The 18,078-nt window shown below is 44.9% G+C and overlaps 1 protein-coding gene across 1 annotated transcript in view; it reads left to right on the top strand.

Moving 5' to 3' along the window:
* The window catches only part of fam222aa (family with sequence similarity 222 member Aa), a 44,346-nt gene extending 27,433 nt beyond the window's left edge, over positions 1-16,913 (top strand). Inside the window, exon 3 of the mRNA XM_079686385.1 lies at positions 13,548-16,913. Within this exon, the coding sequence (XP_079542511.1) occupies positions 13,548-15,028 (1,481 nt within the window). The 3' untranslated portion in view covers positions 15,029-16,913. The remainder of the gene's footprint in view (positions 1-13,547) is intronic.
* Positions 16,914-18,078: the final 1,165 nt, after the last annotated feature.

Below are 18,078 nucleotides of genomic sequence, written 5' to 3'. Positions count from 1 at the left end.
ACTAGGTCCAAATTCCACGCATATGTGACTGGCTGCACTCTCCAGCGCCAGCCCCTGTCATTTTTAATTAAATCCCCCCTTATGGGTGACATTTGTAGCTTGCCCCCTCCTCCGTCCTCCGCTCTCTACCACTGCCCTAGATGGAGACATGAAAGGCAGAGACGGCAGCGGGCCTCTCATCGTGTTGTGCCCCAGAGAGAGGGCACCCATCCAGACAGATGAGAAGGAAAGGCCCTGCGAGGGTAGAGGGGTGAATAGATGCCACTGACCCCGGCCCCCCACAGCCAGCGGCACCCTCCCTCGCTCCCCATCGCTCTCCTTGATTGTCGTCCTCCACTGTGGGTCTGAAGGTCCAGGGAGCAGGGGTGAGTGGAGCAGGAGGTGCATTGGTCCAGTGATGAGTAACACTGAGATGGCTGGACAGGAGGCCCAGCAGCCCCCCCCAACACCCTGCCTCCTCCCTCGCCCAGACAGCAATTACTCTGCCACATGTCAGCTCAAGAATAACAGGTCCAGAATCCCTCAATCGACTGGCTCATGGGGATATTTCTTCCTGGCTATTTTCCAAAATGATGTCTTTCAGATTTCAGCAGGTTTTCATTTGTTTAATCAGAACTGAGTGGTTTCATTTCAGCCATGCATGACATTTTACGAGAATGTCGTTGTCACACTGGCTGTCCGTGTTTGTCCCTTTTTATTCAGACCCTCTGTTGTAACCGCACAGCTTGCCGCCCGTCCCATACACACACACACACACACACGCACACGCACACGCACACACACACACACACACACACACACACACACACACACACACACACACACCAATTGTTGTCCCCAGTTGAATGTCTCCTTACATACATGACCTGCTCACATGTACAAACACACAAGCACACCTGCAGCCATACCCCCCCCCCCCCCCCCCCCCCGTGACACCACCCAGGAGGCCCGAGGTGCCAATCAGCCAGGTGTAGATGAGAAGTTCCCAGAAGGCTTGATATCCCAGGTTCATGTGGTGCGGGGCAGGTTTAGCCCTCTTCAGTCTTGATCGACAGAGACAACCTGGGCATGTCACACGCAGCCTCAGGACATGACATGCGGGTTCACCTGGGGATTGTAGTTTTCCTAATAGCCCTGTGCCTCGCAGGCGGAGCTGCCGGAGCCATTAGTTTGCTTTGCTTTTAGCAGCTTTTCTTCATAAGCCACCACACCACTGAGAGAGAATATGCTCAGGTAATGACCTCTTCCACCTCTCCTGCACTGTTTTCTGAGGCGGCGCGAGACGTAACAAGGGAATTAGCTGGCCATATCAAATTGCAGCAGGAACGGCTGTTAGGTGGCAAGGAAAAAAACACGTGGGGAGGGTTTTCAGTTGAATATTTAAATGTGGTCACGAGCAGCAGCAGGAATAACAACCCTTCCCCTGATTGCCTCAGTACCCTGGAGGTGGAGGGCATAAAGTAGGACTGAGGGAAAGGGAATGGAGATGGAGCGAGGGAAGGAGGGAGAGACTCTGCATGCACTTGACCTTTTCCCACTGATTGAACTACCTCGTTCCTAACTCCCATTTGGAATTCCACAGAGTGCCCACAGAGACTGTCATTATTCCACAGTCTGCAGCAGGGAAGCAGAGGTCATGAGGTATTTTTCATAGTGAAAGGTGATTGACAGCTATCCATGGCCTGCCTTCTCCTGGGTGCCTGCTTATGCAATCTCATTTTGGGCATGGTCACATGACAATAGCCTTCATCACATTTTTATACTGCAGATACAGGATTTTTAATCGAGGTTTGCTTTATTTCAGAGGGGCAGCCCTTTGATATTTAATGTAATAGTCTTACCTCCTGCATACTACTAGCTCTTCTGTCATGTTGGCATCTCAATGCTGGCACACAGAGGATCATTTCCGGCTGGTGGAGTCCCACAGAGCCCTGCCTTCCCTCTGCCCTCTGCCTTCTGCTGTGAACACGGGGGGCGAAGCAATCTTATTGCCTTTGGAGGTGCGCTCGAGGAAGAAGCGCCCTGCTTTAGTTTTGGTCACAGCGGGACTTGGGTTGAAAAACTGGTTCCCAGTTCCAAAGTCTCCAAGCTGGCATTTGAGCGTCCCAGGTGCACGGTATCGACACCCTCTGTCTTCGCCTGCCAGAGCATGGGGGTGGGGGAGGTGGTGTGAGCGAGTACAGAGAGTGTCCGCAGCCCCTTGCTGTCCCACAGGAAATGACACACAGCCTGGGCTATCTCAGCGCTGAGCCCACCACAGACTGACCATGTGAGGCGTTCAGGAGGGGCTGCACACTCCTGGCACGTTCCTAGAGTTTTAGACGTCTCTACGATACCAAAACTCTAAATAAAAACGTAGATTTCGGCCAAGAGTTGGACATAAATAGTGTGACAGTAGGAAGAAAGGTTTAATTCCCCTTTTAACTTGATTGCCAGCAATTACTCTATTTGTGTCCAGTCACTCCATCCAAATTGTGAAGAAAGTACAGCACATTTAACTCGATGAATTACATATCTGTTTTATAACTGCAACATTTCAATTGTTTAACGTTCTTTTGTTTTTTTATAAGTAGAGAAATAAATATATTTTACATTCAGCCACTTTGTGGTAACACTAGGTTACACCCTTGCCCGTTTATTGTTAAATAAGAAACAGCTACGATAGCTATATCTGTTCATTTTCTATTTAGTCAATTGTCCCATACATTCTAACCTCTAGACCTTGATTGAAATTCATAGCAGGTGAATATTGATCAGTATGTTGTTGCTGGGGGTCTCCTTTAAATAGTTCCCTTACTCTAGGAACATTAACTAATAAGTCTTGTGTGGACAACATAAAAATGCCCACAGCAGTTGAGTTTGATGTTTTCTTCCAAACCACTTATGAACTTCACCAAACTGTAATACCAACCCTAGCTGTGGTTTTTCAGTCCACTCTAATACTGTAGAGTGTTTTGCTGAGAAAGTATGGGAGTGTAAACTGACCACAACACAATGTTGAAATCAGCGCTCCTGTGGGACATTTTACTACAGTTTATGTGGTTTGCTCGTCAAGCCCCTTCCCATGAAGGCCATCTTCAGATGCATTGGTCCCATCGTCACTTTAAGTCTTGAGAAATACTGAATCACATTGGCTTGGCTTTAGGTTCAGAGGTAGGGCATGTTATTATGCTGACCTCTGGCTGCCAGCTCTTTCAGAAAACCACTTTTCACTAACCTAACCCTGGAGGCCCGGGTCTGGCAGTTCCATCATGGAGCTGCAAGTTTCTAATTTGTAAAGTTGTTTTTTACTTTCTGATGTTGCTGCTATAGGCACTGAAAATGGAAGCAAACGTATTACTAAGTTTGTCTGTTTTTATGTTCGTCCACAGTCCAATAGACGGATAAAACAAACGTGTATTCATTAGAAACAGATTTACGCTTGAAGCAATAATTATAATCAAACATCCTGCTTTTGTTAAATCCCTGCCTCAACAACTCCATAGACATGGAATCTTAAAAAATCAATGTTCGTCTTACTTAAAATCTACTGTATCTCCTCTCCTTTATCATCCTTCGTTCTCTTATCTCCTCTCCTCTCTTATCCACTCTTCTCCTGTCTCCTTCTCTCTCCCCCTCTCTTATCTCCTCTTCTCTTCTCGTTGGCATGTGTACTGCAGCCGAGTGCCTTGTTGTCTGTGCAGTGTTAAATATTAATTGGGAATCAGTGGAGGACTTGTCTCCTAAATGATAGAACAGAAGGGCCCAGGCTTGCCTCAGGCAGCCTGCGGGCGCCTTTCTTCTTCCATTTACCTGCAGGCCTGCGCTCCAGCACTTCCTCCGGTCTGACAGGCCTGCCCAGGCGCCTCCAGCCTCCCCACTCTCTCTCTCTCACTCCCACTCTCCTTTTTTCTTCCTTCTCTACTCTCTTCACTGGTTCCTTTTCTTATCTCTGTGTGCGCTTACAATATCTACCTCTGGGGTCCCTTACTCCAAACCGGTGTGTGCTTGTGTTGTTACTGTGTCCATTTGAGTTTGTGCATGACTGTGAATGCAGCTTGCTCTCGGCTGTACATGTAGCCCTTTGAGAAAATAATGTCACAGCGCGGCATATTCTCTTAAAACAGGACAGGGAGGGCTCGACATGAATCTTTCTGGTTTTAGCTTGTTGCATTTCTTTCTTGGCTCAGCGTACCGTGTGCTCTCCTCATCACTAGTTTAATCTCTGCTTCTTCTTCTTCCCGATGTTTCCACATAAGTTGCGTCACTGTTGGTCTTTCTTTCTTCTGTGAACTGGCCTTTGTTCCTCTCAATCAGCCTTGTCATCTGGATTAGTGTTCCGAGACAAAACAACCGGCAGCAGCTGCTTCTTGATGCACCGGCTAGCTCTAACTTGTGGGTGACCCTTGTCGACTTAGTTAATTAGGCTGCGGAGATTTGTTTTGAAAATCAAACCAGCCTAACTTGTTGTTGTGTTTCAACTCTGTTTGTGTTTGCACTGGAGCACAGCTTTCACAAGGTTCAGTGAGGGAACATTATGGAGTGGCAGGGCTGAATGTGAAATGAAAAAAGCCTCTAAATGTAGGAGAGGGCAGCAGAGAGGCAGGGATATAACTGGAGGACAGTCGGGGGGTGGGGATGACTTTGATGCCACAGGAATGAGTTCACAGGCCCATGAGCACAGGCCTAATCGCACATGACAATATCGGCTGGTGTGCCAGTCGCAACGCATAACCACCCCGCTGCTTGTGCTGACTTGGGGTATTTGCTGATATAGCTCTGCTTTCTAGACCATGCTGTATGCACAATGAGGGTGGCCCAGGCAGGCCTGAGGGGAGGCTCATCGGGGGCCGGGGTCCCCCTATCTATACAGAACTGTGCTCTCCACTAAGCCCTTCGGCCAAACTTCATTATTAAACAGAGAGCAGTTTTGTGATGAATATAGTTATTCTTTTCCATTTATAATCTATAATGTTTTCCATCCAGGCCCATAAATTATTGCAAATGTAGAGAAACCAATGCTTGAAATGAGGTCGTGGCTGTGTTGACGGCGTGAAATATTCAGGGTGGATATTTTTTCTATTGAAATGCCTTTTTTCAGGCTGTCATGGGAACAAACATGGAGCCCGTTCTTTTTTGTTTGTCCGTTTTGTTTATGGAGTGCAGTGTGTAATATGAGGTAAACATGTTGCCCCAGATTCTGTGTTTGTTTGGGGCACGGCTGTCCCACAAAAGGCCTGACACGGCTGCTGGCCCGCATTCTTCTGTGGCTCAAAGAGGACATAAACTACCCACTGGTGTTGTTTTCCTGGACAGTCAGCTAGTTCATCAGTAATGAACACTTCCAGTCATCCACTTTGAATAAGAGGGGATCTTGTTTATTTCTCTTTCACTCATGCTTTGATTTGCATTAAACATGACATGAGAGGCAAAGACTGTAGGATGTCTGCCTAAATATCGTAGCATTAGTATCTTCTTAAATGCTATCTTCACAAAGGTTAGTGCTGATAAGGTTTTTAATTCCAGGGAGAGGCAGTAGGTCTCCTCTGGTGATGCTGGTGGTGTTAATGGGGCAGGAATGCAGGACGAGTGCTTTCCCACGCTGTTAGTTTTCTTCTGCCGGGCGCGTTTGAGACAAGGCTCTGTGCCGGCTAGGCTCCGCTAATGCAGCCAGAGTGCAGACAAATGGAAAGTGACACTTGTGTGTGTAGAATGGTATTTGTGGTGACGCTTTGACTACAGATAATAAAGTGTTCGCCCTGAGGTGATTTCGCCCGGCAAGCACCCCAGATGAAACTCACTTACTCAGAGAGGGAGACTGAAGAGACTGAGTGGGGGATGAAGAGACAGAGAAGGGGGGCTGAAGCAAGAGAAGAGACATAGAAAATAATGAGAGGAGGTAGAGATGTTAAGGAAAAGGGAAAGCAGCAAGAAAAGGGGATGTAATTCATCCTGGTTTTAATTGTGTATCCACCTGCTTTTTAAAACTAAAATGAAAGAACATGTATGGAGCTTCTTTAGATTAATAGACTCTGACAATTAATGGTTATTGATGTTGTATAGCTGCTAAAGAAGAAAGATGTCCGGTTCAAATGGAGGGTAACATGTTTGGGTCAGCTGTTATTAGCAGGATCTATGAGTGTGTGTGTGTGTGTGTGTGTGTGTGTGTGTGTGTGTGTGTGTGTGTGTGTGTGTGTGTGTGTGTGTGTGTGTGTGTGTGTGTGTGTGTGTGTGTGTGTGTGTGTGTGTGTGTGTGTGTGTGTGTGTGTGTGTGTGTGTGTGTGTGTGTGTGTGTGTGTGTGTGTGTGTGTGTGTGCCAGGCCATGTGTACAGAACAGTCCTTCAGGATCAATCAATTCTCAGTAATTTCCCCTACAGCTCATAAAAGCCAGGTCTGTCTGGAAGGAGCATGAGGTTGCCACATCAAACCAGCTAATTAATTTTCATGGCTGTTTCAGGAACATCTGGCTTTAGAGATAAATTCTAACGAGAAAATGTAAACATGACAGTGTCCTGGTGGTATAATATGTCACGTTTCTAGGGAGGAAATCTTAAAAATGGAACCCTAATTAGCTGTTTTGATTTGACACATTGTCCACAATGTATTACATACTGTATATGTTAATCTGTAAAATTATTATAATATTGATAGACATTGTGCAGGAGGTGAACATGGATCTTGTTTTGCCTCTGTCCTTCCTAGTGTTGTCTGTACCTGTAGAGCTTATCTCTGTCTCGCTGCACTATATTAGCCGCACACGCCTCACTGCAGGCTAACTAAATGACCTCATGCTGCAGTCTGTGAGGAGGAAGCCCAAATTAGGCACTCAATTGAGTATTTCTTCCATCTGCTTGTGCAGGAAATAGATAGATTACATCTGAAATGAGATTGGTTTTAATGAAATAAAAGATTAGATTTGGGAGTTTTATCCAACTTTTTTTTTTTAAATCTCTTTTAATGATTAAATCCATTTCTGACATTTTGCCATGTCTGCATGCCTCTGAAGGATCACTGTGCAGATTGCTTTAACATTCTCATTATCCTTTTTGCTATTTGTGAAACATGTTGGCAGGTTAAAAGCCCAATATGTGATTACAGCATGGCACCCCCTGATGAAAATGTTGTCCAGCTACGGATTGTATTAACATAGTGATTCATTCGAGTTATTTAGAGTCTGATTTGATTAAATCGTAACAATATGTGACTGTGAAATATACAGCTTGTTTACTTCACAAAATACAGGTTTTTGATTTAGAAAGTTACATTAAAAATGACATTAGATCGGTCAAACCCTTCTGAAAGTTAATGTAAAGAATGTATGGATGAGTTGACTGCATTTTCGTTTCCACTGTCTTACAATATGCATGTATTTGATGATTATGATGACACAAGCAGCCGTGAATTCAGACAGCTCTATCCTTTGAGAAATCATTGCAGTTTGATTTTTATCTTTGCAATTATAGATAGCAGAGGCCTGACAAATAATTGCCTTGATTTTTTTTCTCGCTGTGTTGTTGCACAAAAAAATCAACCTTGAAATGAACAGAGGGAGATGAGTGTTCCTAAAAATGGCTTTTCTGATATCAAGCAAGCAGCGGGGTTCCCTTTCCCCTCCTGTACACTTGAATTGATTATTACTCTGGCTGAGGGCATATTCAACATGTCTGCCCCCCTGCGAGGCTGCTGTACCCTGTTGATCACTGGCTCATACATGTGCTTCCTCTGCTCCCTCGCTCCTCAGGAAGCTCCTGTGGGGCGCTGGGGCTTTGATTGACTGGCGGCTGAGTCCACAGGACGCCTCTATTATTATCATCTCTACCTCGGCAGAGGGGTTGGGGGCTATGTCCAGGGGGTCTGCCCCACAGCCCCTGCTTTGTGTGCCCGATAGTCAATTAGAGGCAGCGCACTGCCGGAGACGAGTGGGATGCAGGGTTAATTGCAGAGGACCAAACAGCTGGCTCTATCAGGGCCCATTGTGTTTGCAGCAGTTGTCACGGCAATTGAGGCCTGGCTGTAATCGCTGACTAATCAGCCCTGTGCCAGATGACACCTCCATTAGCACAAGGCAGGTATTGTTCAGGACGCGAAGCTGCCTCTGGCTTCCCCCCGCCTTCCCGTTCCTTTTACAGCAGGCGAGCAGAGCTGGGGACAGGACGTCATACACCCTGATCCTATCACCTAAGAGCTTAACAATAGCCACAGGTCAAGGGTCCCTCCGTGCAACAATGCTGTTGAATCTGCTCTTTCTACAGCAGGCTGCTACACATTTGACGGGTCAGACATTTTCTGAGCGGGGGGATCGGAGACTGTTTTACCCGTGAATTATTAATATGAGTAACTTCATTACAATGAAGTTTAGAGCAAAGTAGTGGAATATGGTACGTGTGTGGATAATAGAGGCAATCTGTTGGCCCGTGGTCAAAAACACACGGCATAACATTTAACAATTGTCCATTTCAAACCTGTGGGTAGCCTTTGTTGAATACAATTCTCTCCCCAAAAAATGACTTTGTCTATCTGCGGGACAGGACATACACCTTTGCTATGTGATTCTCCATTAAGAGAGCGGATAGGTTTAGGCACCAACACTAAATGATAATATTTGGTAAAAAACATCATAATTTGTGTTAAAATATTAAAAGTATGTAACGAGACAACATTTATCAAGGGAATGTGTTGTAGTGAAGTGGGTGCGTCATGTAGCCGGTGAGACTGCAGTAAGCCTTTGGAAAAAATAAAAATAGCATGAATAGCTGTATGCCGGTTGAAAGGATGTACGATGAGTAGAGCAGCTAATGTTTCCTCTTAGCTCAAACACATTTCACTTTGCTCTCCTCAGGGGGAATAGTTCCCAGTGAGCGTGGCTGCTGTTGGACTGAAGCTGACCCCTGTTCTCCTCTCCTCCTGTTGTTTGTTTGGCCAAAGTTAAACGTGCTATGCACCCGTAGTTCCCCTGTAATTGCAGTTCAACCAAACAGTCCTCTCCCTTCATTTAAACAAGCAATTTATTCCCACCATTCACCAATATACATGGTCAGGGCAGGGGATCAAAACATGTGGTGAGTAGGCATACAGGCTTGCAGTGAGTGAGGGAACAGCGAGGGGTGTTTGATGTGTCGGAGCATTTCATCCACTAATAAGAAGACACTTCTCCAACCTGCTCATCATTTTAGAACACTTGGAGCAAGGGCATTTCAGGCAGTTCTTCAGACTTTCCCCTCTGCTTATTCATTTAAACCTCTAATTAAAATGCAAAGCATTCTCATGGTCCTCTGGATTTGGTGCTGCACTCTTGCACCGCCTCTGACTCCCTATCTCCTCTCCCTTTTTCTCCACTCCCCTGCTAACCCCCACCCTCCTCTTTCCACCTCACCTAACTCCCTGCTCTCATATTCTCTCTGTCTGCCTTTGCTTCTTGTGATCAACACAATTTGACCTCTCACTTGGAAGAAGTGCACAGAATTTAATGGATTTTTTACAGTCTAATCTAACCAGTTCCCTCTTTATAGCTGTTTTGTACCCAGTGGACCTCATCTTTACCAGCCCTCCACCACCTCCTCCACCCTCACACCAAGAAAATTAGTTCATCAGAATTCAAACTGTACTGCCGGCTAATTAAAGGAGTGTTAATTGAGTGTTCAGAATTGGGTACTCCTTTCACCAGACGCACACACACACTCAAATGCGTGCATACACACAAGCACACATGCAATCACAGTAACGGCACTGGGTACACCAAGGACGTTGCGCTTGGGGAGTTTCATGCCAATCAAAAATGGAGAGAAAGGAGAGTGCCCATCCTCCAAGTGAAATGGGATTTCTAGATCAAATCATGGCCTACTGCGGCTCAGCCCGGCTCTGTGTGCCATGTTATCCTATCGCAGCCTTGCTATCTCTGTCTGGCCGCTGGAGAGTGTAACACTGCACAGATAGCCTCTCTCAATACGTGCATCGTGCTAATGAGGGGTGGCATTTAGAGATGTGCTGCTCTGACACATGGGCATTGTGTGCCAGGCACTGGGTGATTAAGGACGAAGGTCAGCCCATTAATTGCCTTCCTGCCATCTCCGCTCCCTGGCGCGTGATCTCTCAGAACTAATGCATGTGTTTGCCTGAGCTTTTATCTCATCTCCAATGCAGTTCAATCATATGCTTGGTTTGTTTACATTCCTTTCATGTGAAACTGTTTTCCCCTGCTTATTGTTAAAGCAGTGGTAGGCCAGGTTCTCTGTTCCTTTGCAAAAATATGTTTCATGTGCTTGTGAGTGCACATAGACTCCTGCTCACAGGAAGGGAACAAACATATTCTTGCATCCCCAGGGAAATAATTAATCCTTACAAGGCTGTCGCATGTCGAAATGAAGCGAGTGTGAAGCATTTAGCCCAGGAGGCATTGCAGGCTGTCGCCCGCACAGGCACCTGTTGTTGTCCCTGCCCTACATTTCATGAGAGAGAGCTGAGCAGAGGATAACAACATGCTCCACTGATGGCAAATGAGACACACAACTGCAGATGCAGGTTTGTGTGTATTTTAGCCTTTTTTCTGTTTTCCTGCAATGCGTTAGCATGCACGGCGAGGCTGGAGAGTGTGCACAGGTGCAGGAAACCCCCTACCTTATGAGGAGGTGAGGGCTCACACAAAGGAGGCAGTGCTGGCTGCCTCAGAGGCTGTTTATCAGCCAGCACCATCTGTATGCTCCTGCTCATAGCTATGATCTACTGCAGCCTAAACCAATAAGTCACAGAGTGCCAGCCTAAAAAGAGACTCTCTCCTTTAACCTCCATGTCCTCACTTATAGACTCACTGCTCTGGAGGAGAGAGATGTGGAGACCCTGCACATCAAACACACACAGTGTTCCACTGAATGTATGGGATTGAAATTACGCCCCGGTTTGTGGGCATACTTACTGTAATCAACTTTGCTATAAAATGTATACCATGGAACTTTTTATTGAGGGGGCTGGAATCAGAAGCATCCAGATGCTCATTTGCCTCCTCCTCCTCTTCTTCCTTTATGCCTGTGGGTTCTAATAACCGGAAGCCTTTGTGGAGCTGAGATGGGTTTTGTAGGCCTGAAAGGCCTCTAATCCCTGTGGCCTATGAAGTGTGAAACCCTTTGATGCCAGGTTGGTGTGCCAAAGGCTCTGCCTATTGACAAACAAGGGCCAAGCTGGGAAAAGACGGAGGGAGAGGGCTTTCTCGTCTCTCGGAAGAAATGCAGGCTCAGGCATGGAGAATATGGACTCAGTCAGTGAGAAGGAATAGAATTAGCCACCCTTAAATGAATTTCCTGGCTGTTTTTATAGTTTTTTCCTCACGTGGCAGTAATTAGGTGGAATGATGGGCATATTGCAGCTGGGGGCTTGTAGGGGCAGCAGGGCACAGGGCCTTGATATGCCTGAAAGCCAAGTATCTTTCCTCATTTAGACCATGTGATGATCAAAGATGTTTTTTTGCCCTCATGTAAAGAAGATCAGAAATTATGCTGCCATTCCATTTGCATGTGGACCAGCAGTGTGCTTTGAAATGAGCATGTTTTTATCTTCTGAGCAAATGAAATAAGTCTTCTGTCAGTTTTCAAATGCAAGTCAGAACATCAAAGCAGATGGCAGTGGGGGAGCAGAGCTCTCCCTCAGAAAGGTTGGTTAGATCTTTGATAGGCTGGACTGGCACACTCAGCCTTGCCCATTAGGGTGGCACCAGGATATCATTCTGATTTAAGTTATTCAATCAACTCTATTTCTACAAATGTAAAATATAATTTGAAGTGCAGTGTCTCTGATTTAGAGATCATGTTGTCGGTAGTCAGAAATAGGTCTTGTACTTAATTTGGCTTGGGATATTCACTGTCTCTCCCCTCTGCTGTTAAATTCCCAATTTATTCCTTTTATGATATGGATCTTGTAGATTTAATCATTTTCACAGTTGGAGACCCAAAGGGTTGTTGAAATGAACTCCCCATGCTATCTGTAATGGGACCACAGAAATGAGAATTGTGACTACTTGGCTGTGGAGTCTCTTTATAATGAATTTGCAATTGGAGAGGAAATGGAGTGAGTCGTAGTCACAGGCTGCACCCTGCAGACTCCTTCGGTCGCTAGGACATTTGCTGACAGCACAGTTATGGCAGTTCATTTTTTTACGTTTTGTTAGCTTTTGCATGAAAGTGTCATTTTTGAAGGGGTTGCAAGTCATTTGTGGCAGCTGATATATTGCTTGTAAATTGAGTTATTTTCCCAGCCCCCCACCCTTTTTGTTACACTGAGCTAAGTAGCCATGAAATTGCCTGAATAATGTCGTTTAAATCCAATCTCACCGCGGCCTCTCACCTCCATGCCCAGCTCCCAAACAATGACACATGGTGGGGTTTTTAGAAATTGCCATTTTCCTGTTTGCCACCTCAATTCACAATGGGCAAGCCTTGGCTCATTGAGCGAGGGCCATTGCTACTCTCACTGCTGCGTTCACTTCTGAATTTAATTTTGGGTTCGGAGTGATTTTTATATGGCAAACCGTACACAGCATTTACATGTATAGTGCATTCGTAGCAATGTCTTTTTTTGTCCTTCAACCGTCACCTGAAAATATAACATAAATACATGTGATTATACTCTTTATTATATAAACGCAAAACAACATTTATTTTTGCTACTCTGTCACATAATTGAGATATTTCATGGTCACACAAACCATTAGCATGTATTTTGTTTGATTTTAACAAAAAGATTATGTGTCTTTTTAGTGTGTTTTCAATTTCAAACCAATTGTTTTATCTTTGAAAAAATTTAAAGATAGCAGCACTGTAGCAGTCTTGACGAGGCTTTGGTCGGATGTAGATCACCTTAACCCGGTCAGATTCCCAGTAGATGTGTTATAGTTCTTTTTGTGAGGGCTCTCCACATTCTCCTGGATTGAATACATGTGGAAATGATGTGGCCAAGGGTAAGACCCAGTAAGTGAAACCACTTATGAATGTCAACTGTGCAATTCCAATTAAACAAGCTTTTATCCCATCCCTTCGTCCCTGCTTGCCTGATATCCAGGGCTAACCCAATTCAATGCTAAAGAGGGTCCGAATTAATTTCACAATGCACTGATTTAACAGCGCCTAAGGTACCAGGCTTTGACGGAATTAGTTTTTAAAAAGATCCATTTGTCTAGGGATGAACTTCCACTGGAGGGTTTGACAATGAGATGAAAGGAAAACTCAATTGGAGGAGGGAGGTGATGGAACATAAATGAATGTCAGTCCTGATTTACTATGTACAAACTCTGTTCGGGTTGTTAGGCACTGGGTCCTCTGTTTGCATCTGGTTTTATTCACCTGCTCTTGTAGAACACTCACATTACTCAGTGTGCTTTAGATGTAGTCACTGTACTGCTGCCGGGTTATACTGTTGCAGCAGAGAAGTGGTTATTGCAATTGATTGATTGATCTGACTTTGAGGCTGCCATTGCTCTTGGCTCCTTCAATATTCCTGGTAATTAAACTCAGGTGTGCGGATCTGCAACACATGCACCAGTCTATTTTTTCCACTCATACCCTTTTCTCTCTTTATCTTGAAGGTGAGCTGGCGGTACCCACACATTCCCCACGCTACCCCACTGCGGCAGAACTTGATGCCTTCGCTCAGAAGACGGCCAACAGCCCTCTGTCTATCAAGATCTTCCCCACCAACATCAGGGTTCCTCAGCACAAACACCTTAATCGGACTGTGAATGGATATGACACCACAGGGACACGCTATGGTCCCTTTATCTGCGCCGGGGGGCTGCTCGCCGTCCTCAAGGCCTCTTCATCGTCATCGTCATCAACAGGCACCTTCTTTCCTGCAAAAGGTGTTCTGAAGAACTCCGAAGGCAGACGGACTAAGCTCTCTCCAGCCCACATAGCAGTTGCCCCATACCCGCCCCCTAGTAGTAGCACTTTAGCCAGTGGCCACGGCCAAATGGTATACCACACGGGGCCCTCGAAGCCTCCTGAAGGCCCCGTGCTGTCGGTTCCCCCAAATGTCACTGTAGCTGGCTCAGTGATTCCTGTAACAGGGGGCCGAGGCCTGCCCCTGCCCGCACAGTCCAACCTCCCCTCCATCCAGAGCATCATCTACCAGATTAACCAGCATTGCCAGGCCCAGGCTCTGCAGCAGGTGTGCCAGGGGGCCGCCACCGTACCGTCTAACTCTAGCCCCTCCAAGCACGGCACAACTGTCATGGGGGTCTCTTCAAGCTCCTCAGGTGGAAGCTACGTGGTGGGAATGGGTCCCCAGTCTAACATGCTGTACACAGGGCCCGGGCTGCCTGCTCAGAATGCAGAGGCGATGAAGACGGGCATGTACGCAGATGGTATGGACTACATCCTCTGGCAGAAGCATCAGCAACAGCAACAGCAACAGCAACAGCAACAACAACAACAACAACAACAACATCAACATCATCAGCATCAACAGGCTGTGCTCCGTATGTACAGCGGAGGGAGCGGTGGAGGGGGCGCCATCAGCAAGTCCCCCGAAACTTGTGTTCCAGGGGGAGGGATTATGGGGCCACAAATGTCCTCCTCTTCCTCCAGACCTTACCACCTGACAGCCAGCGGCGGAGGCGGGATGGACAAAGTTAGCTCCTCCCCTTTGAACTGCGTGGGTATGCATGGAAATTTCTCAGTGGGTCAATACTTTGCTCCGCCGTGGAACAGTGTGCTGGTGACACCTGACAGTGACTGCTATAACCCCCAGGAGCTTTTGGCTAACTCTGCAGGAGGGCCGGTCACAGGGCATAGAGAGATGGGCTACCCCCACCACCATCACCACTACCATCATCCTCACCACCCTGCGATAGACAGCGGGGGAGGTATGTGCTGCAGCCTGCCCAGCAAGAGTATGTGCAACACATCGGTGCTGAGCAGCAGCTTGCAGTCTCTGGAGTACCTGATCAACGACATCCACCCACCCTGCATCAAGGAGCAGATGCTTGGCAAAGGCTATGAGACTGTGTCAGTGCCACGTCTGTTAGACCACCAGCATGCACACATCCGCCTCCCTGTTTACAGATAGAGGGGCACGACGAAGAGGAGGAAGAGAATCAAGAATTGTGAATTTGTGAAGAAAATCAAAGTTAAAGAACCAATATGTTTTGTTTTCTGGGTACAGATTATTAAGAGTGGCACTGCTTTAACTCGTGTGGGAGCTTAGAGAAGAGCAGTTGTTGTGCTGTGTGACCATTTGGTTTGGTGGTTTACAGGCAGGCTGTGAGAGTCTCAAATATGAAAGTTGGTGGTGATTTGGGAGAGAAAAAGGGATTTCAAGATTCTCCAGATGTTCCATTGTGTGGTTTGCCAATAGGAATTTTGGGTTGATTTATTATATTATTTTTTCTTCTGTTTTTTTATGTTGTTTTACTTGCCTGAACTTTTTGATGAGAATCATAGCTTGACATAAAGTGCTCACGGCACTTGTATCCCCCTTCCAAATACTAAGGATGAAGCTACTGTGTAGGTTGTCACTGAAAGGGTCTTAAGGACCAACGTTTAGGGCTGCTTTCAAAATCCAAAACTCTGTAACGGTACACACAGATACACACATACAGAAACACAATGTACTGATAAGTGAGGGGTCTCAAATTATACTCGGGTGTGTATGTAAAAGGATCATAAGGTTGAATTAAAAGGATAGTACAATATTAGTTATTATTGCTGTTATAATTGATTCATAAAATGCACTGCTTGAATCTTATTGACTTTGAAGTTTGAAATTCGGTAGTTTGGTTATGATATATTTAAGAAACTTGAAAACTTGAACCTATTTTTTGTTGTTTTATATATTTGTAGGTATATTATATGCATTGGCTGCTATGGGGAAAGTGTCTCAAATGCTTTTTTTCTTCTTTTTTTTCCACTTTTGATTTTATGATAAATCCTCCACAAGCTGATGTGCAGTCTCTTATGTCCTGGTGTAAGGCAAAGTCGCTGCTTTGGTTCTTTAAGGACCTGGTCGAACCTGGAGAGCTCTTTTTCCTAACCAACACTGGAATCTACAAAAAATCTTGAAATGTTTATTTAAAAAAGAAAATGTCGCAAAAAACATGAAAAAGAAATGTTACCATGAAGAATGTGATTGGGAGGTTATTGACATAACCTTATGTGTATGTTTATGCGTGTATGTTGCTGAGTGCATGCGCGTGTGTGCATTTTAGTTTGTGTTCTTCAAAATCCTCAGACTTTGTTTATTTTTTTTGTGTTATTATAAGATTTCTACCACCAAGACTGAAAAACTGATTCCCATAAACATCATATCTGAGTAATGTACAGGAAATATTTAGCAGATCTCGCTGTCTTTTATCGGAGGCTTTAGGTATTCTCTGGAGTTAGAGTAGAGATCAAGTTCTCACATGACTCCTAATAGGAGTAGCAAATACAAAATGGAAACAATCATGCTCTCTGGCATCACGGGAAATGAGAAGAGGCTCACTGCTTCCCCTTGTCCTTTTTAGACCCTGGTTGCGATACATTTAGCCAGGGCCAGTCTTAACTTGATGATTCAGAGCAGTGAAATATTTATTATGACTGTGAGATTCCCTTGAATGTACTGCACTTAAATTACTGCGATGTTTTATTGCCTTGTGGGACTCAAGCGAAAGAGAAAAATTGGATCAGTGCAGCAGTCCTCTGGTCTTAAATTAGCATTTCTTTTGTCCATCAAATTTCAATGGTAAATTGAATTTAGTAACTGGAGAGAGGGAGCCGGAGCTTTGTTGTGAGGAAAATACTGGCATCAGTCTAGATTTATGAAGTGCAATTATTATGACTGTATTAACATTTTTCTCTGAGCTTACACCAAAAAATGTAAACTACAGTTGTCAATACATTCCCAATGTACCACATCCCTAATCCCTATCCTTTTTTCTGTTTTGAGGTGTAAAATAAATTTCTTTAAGAATATATTCAGAAGCCACATCCTGGCATTGAAGTCTGTCATTTTTTAATGTATGTCCTCTAGACGTCAGTGTGAAATTGGGCCCTTGTGTCAGCAGCAGCTCTCTGAGATCCAGAGCAGACGTGGTGTGTGATGTAGATCCTTTAATGTGCTGTAGCGATTAAACCTCTGTCATTAAAAACTGTATTTAATTATTCATATTTTAAATGTTTACACTTTGATCATCCAAAGAAAAGGACAGACAGCATTGTTCAACAAATAATGGATTTACACATAAATATTAACTCAAAGCATCAAAATACTGTTTCTTAACATTTATAAACAGACCTGTTTTCCCATTAAAATAACTCTCGCTTAATCCTAACTATGAGCCTTAAATGTTGATCCAATTGTGTTTGTAGACACACCACTGTCTTTGAAAGCTGAAAAAGATTTTAGTGGAAATAATACCAAGCCCCTTGGCTTAAATGTGCACAGTAAGCCTCCTTAACATTCCTGTGAAAATGTTTCATGTTGTTTCAACAGCTTAATACCCCACCCACACTGTGATTCTAGCATATTTTCTGTCTTTTAGAAATATTTTGACAGATTTACAGATACATCCCGTTCCTAAATCCCCTCCGTTTGGCTCCTGCATCCAAGCATTAAACCCTGTCACATGATGTGGAAGTGGAGAGGAGGCACTTGAGGCAGTGGAGCTTCTGGTGTCTGGCCTTTCCCACCAGTGAAGGTCTGAGGCACCAGGCCCCTCTGCTAATGGGAATATTGGGTGACGCCTGGCTGCTGGACACTGCCAATAGAGAGTATTCATTCACTCAAAGGGTTGAAATAAAACCCTTTTCAAATAACAAGGGATTTCCTATTAGGCACTGCAAGGAATCTGGCCATTTTAAGCCCATTAGAATGAAACAGAAAAAAGACGACTCCTAAGAAACCAATTCAATTTATATTTCAGCAGAAACATAATAGTCAATTTGCACGTATAACATATAGGGCTGCCATTTAAATACTTGAACCATCTTTGCTTTGTGGCAACATGTTTTACTGTACTGGCTCCAAACTGTCTGTCCCCCTGGTCCTTTACACCCATTAATGAGCTCCAATTGATGGGATGCATCTTAGTCCTGCAACTGTGCTCCATTCCACAATTCCTGATTTGGACAATGGACGCT

This window comes from Notothenia rossii (genome assembly GCF_949606895.1).
Source record: "Notothenia rossii genome assembly, chromosome: 6".
Taxonomy (NCBI): domain Eukaryota; kingdom Metazoa; phylum Chordata; class Actinopteri; order Perciformes; family Nototheniidae; genus Notothenia; species Notothenia rossii.
This window is presented reverse-complemented; position numbering and strand designations above follow the sequence as displayed.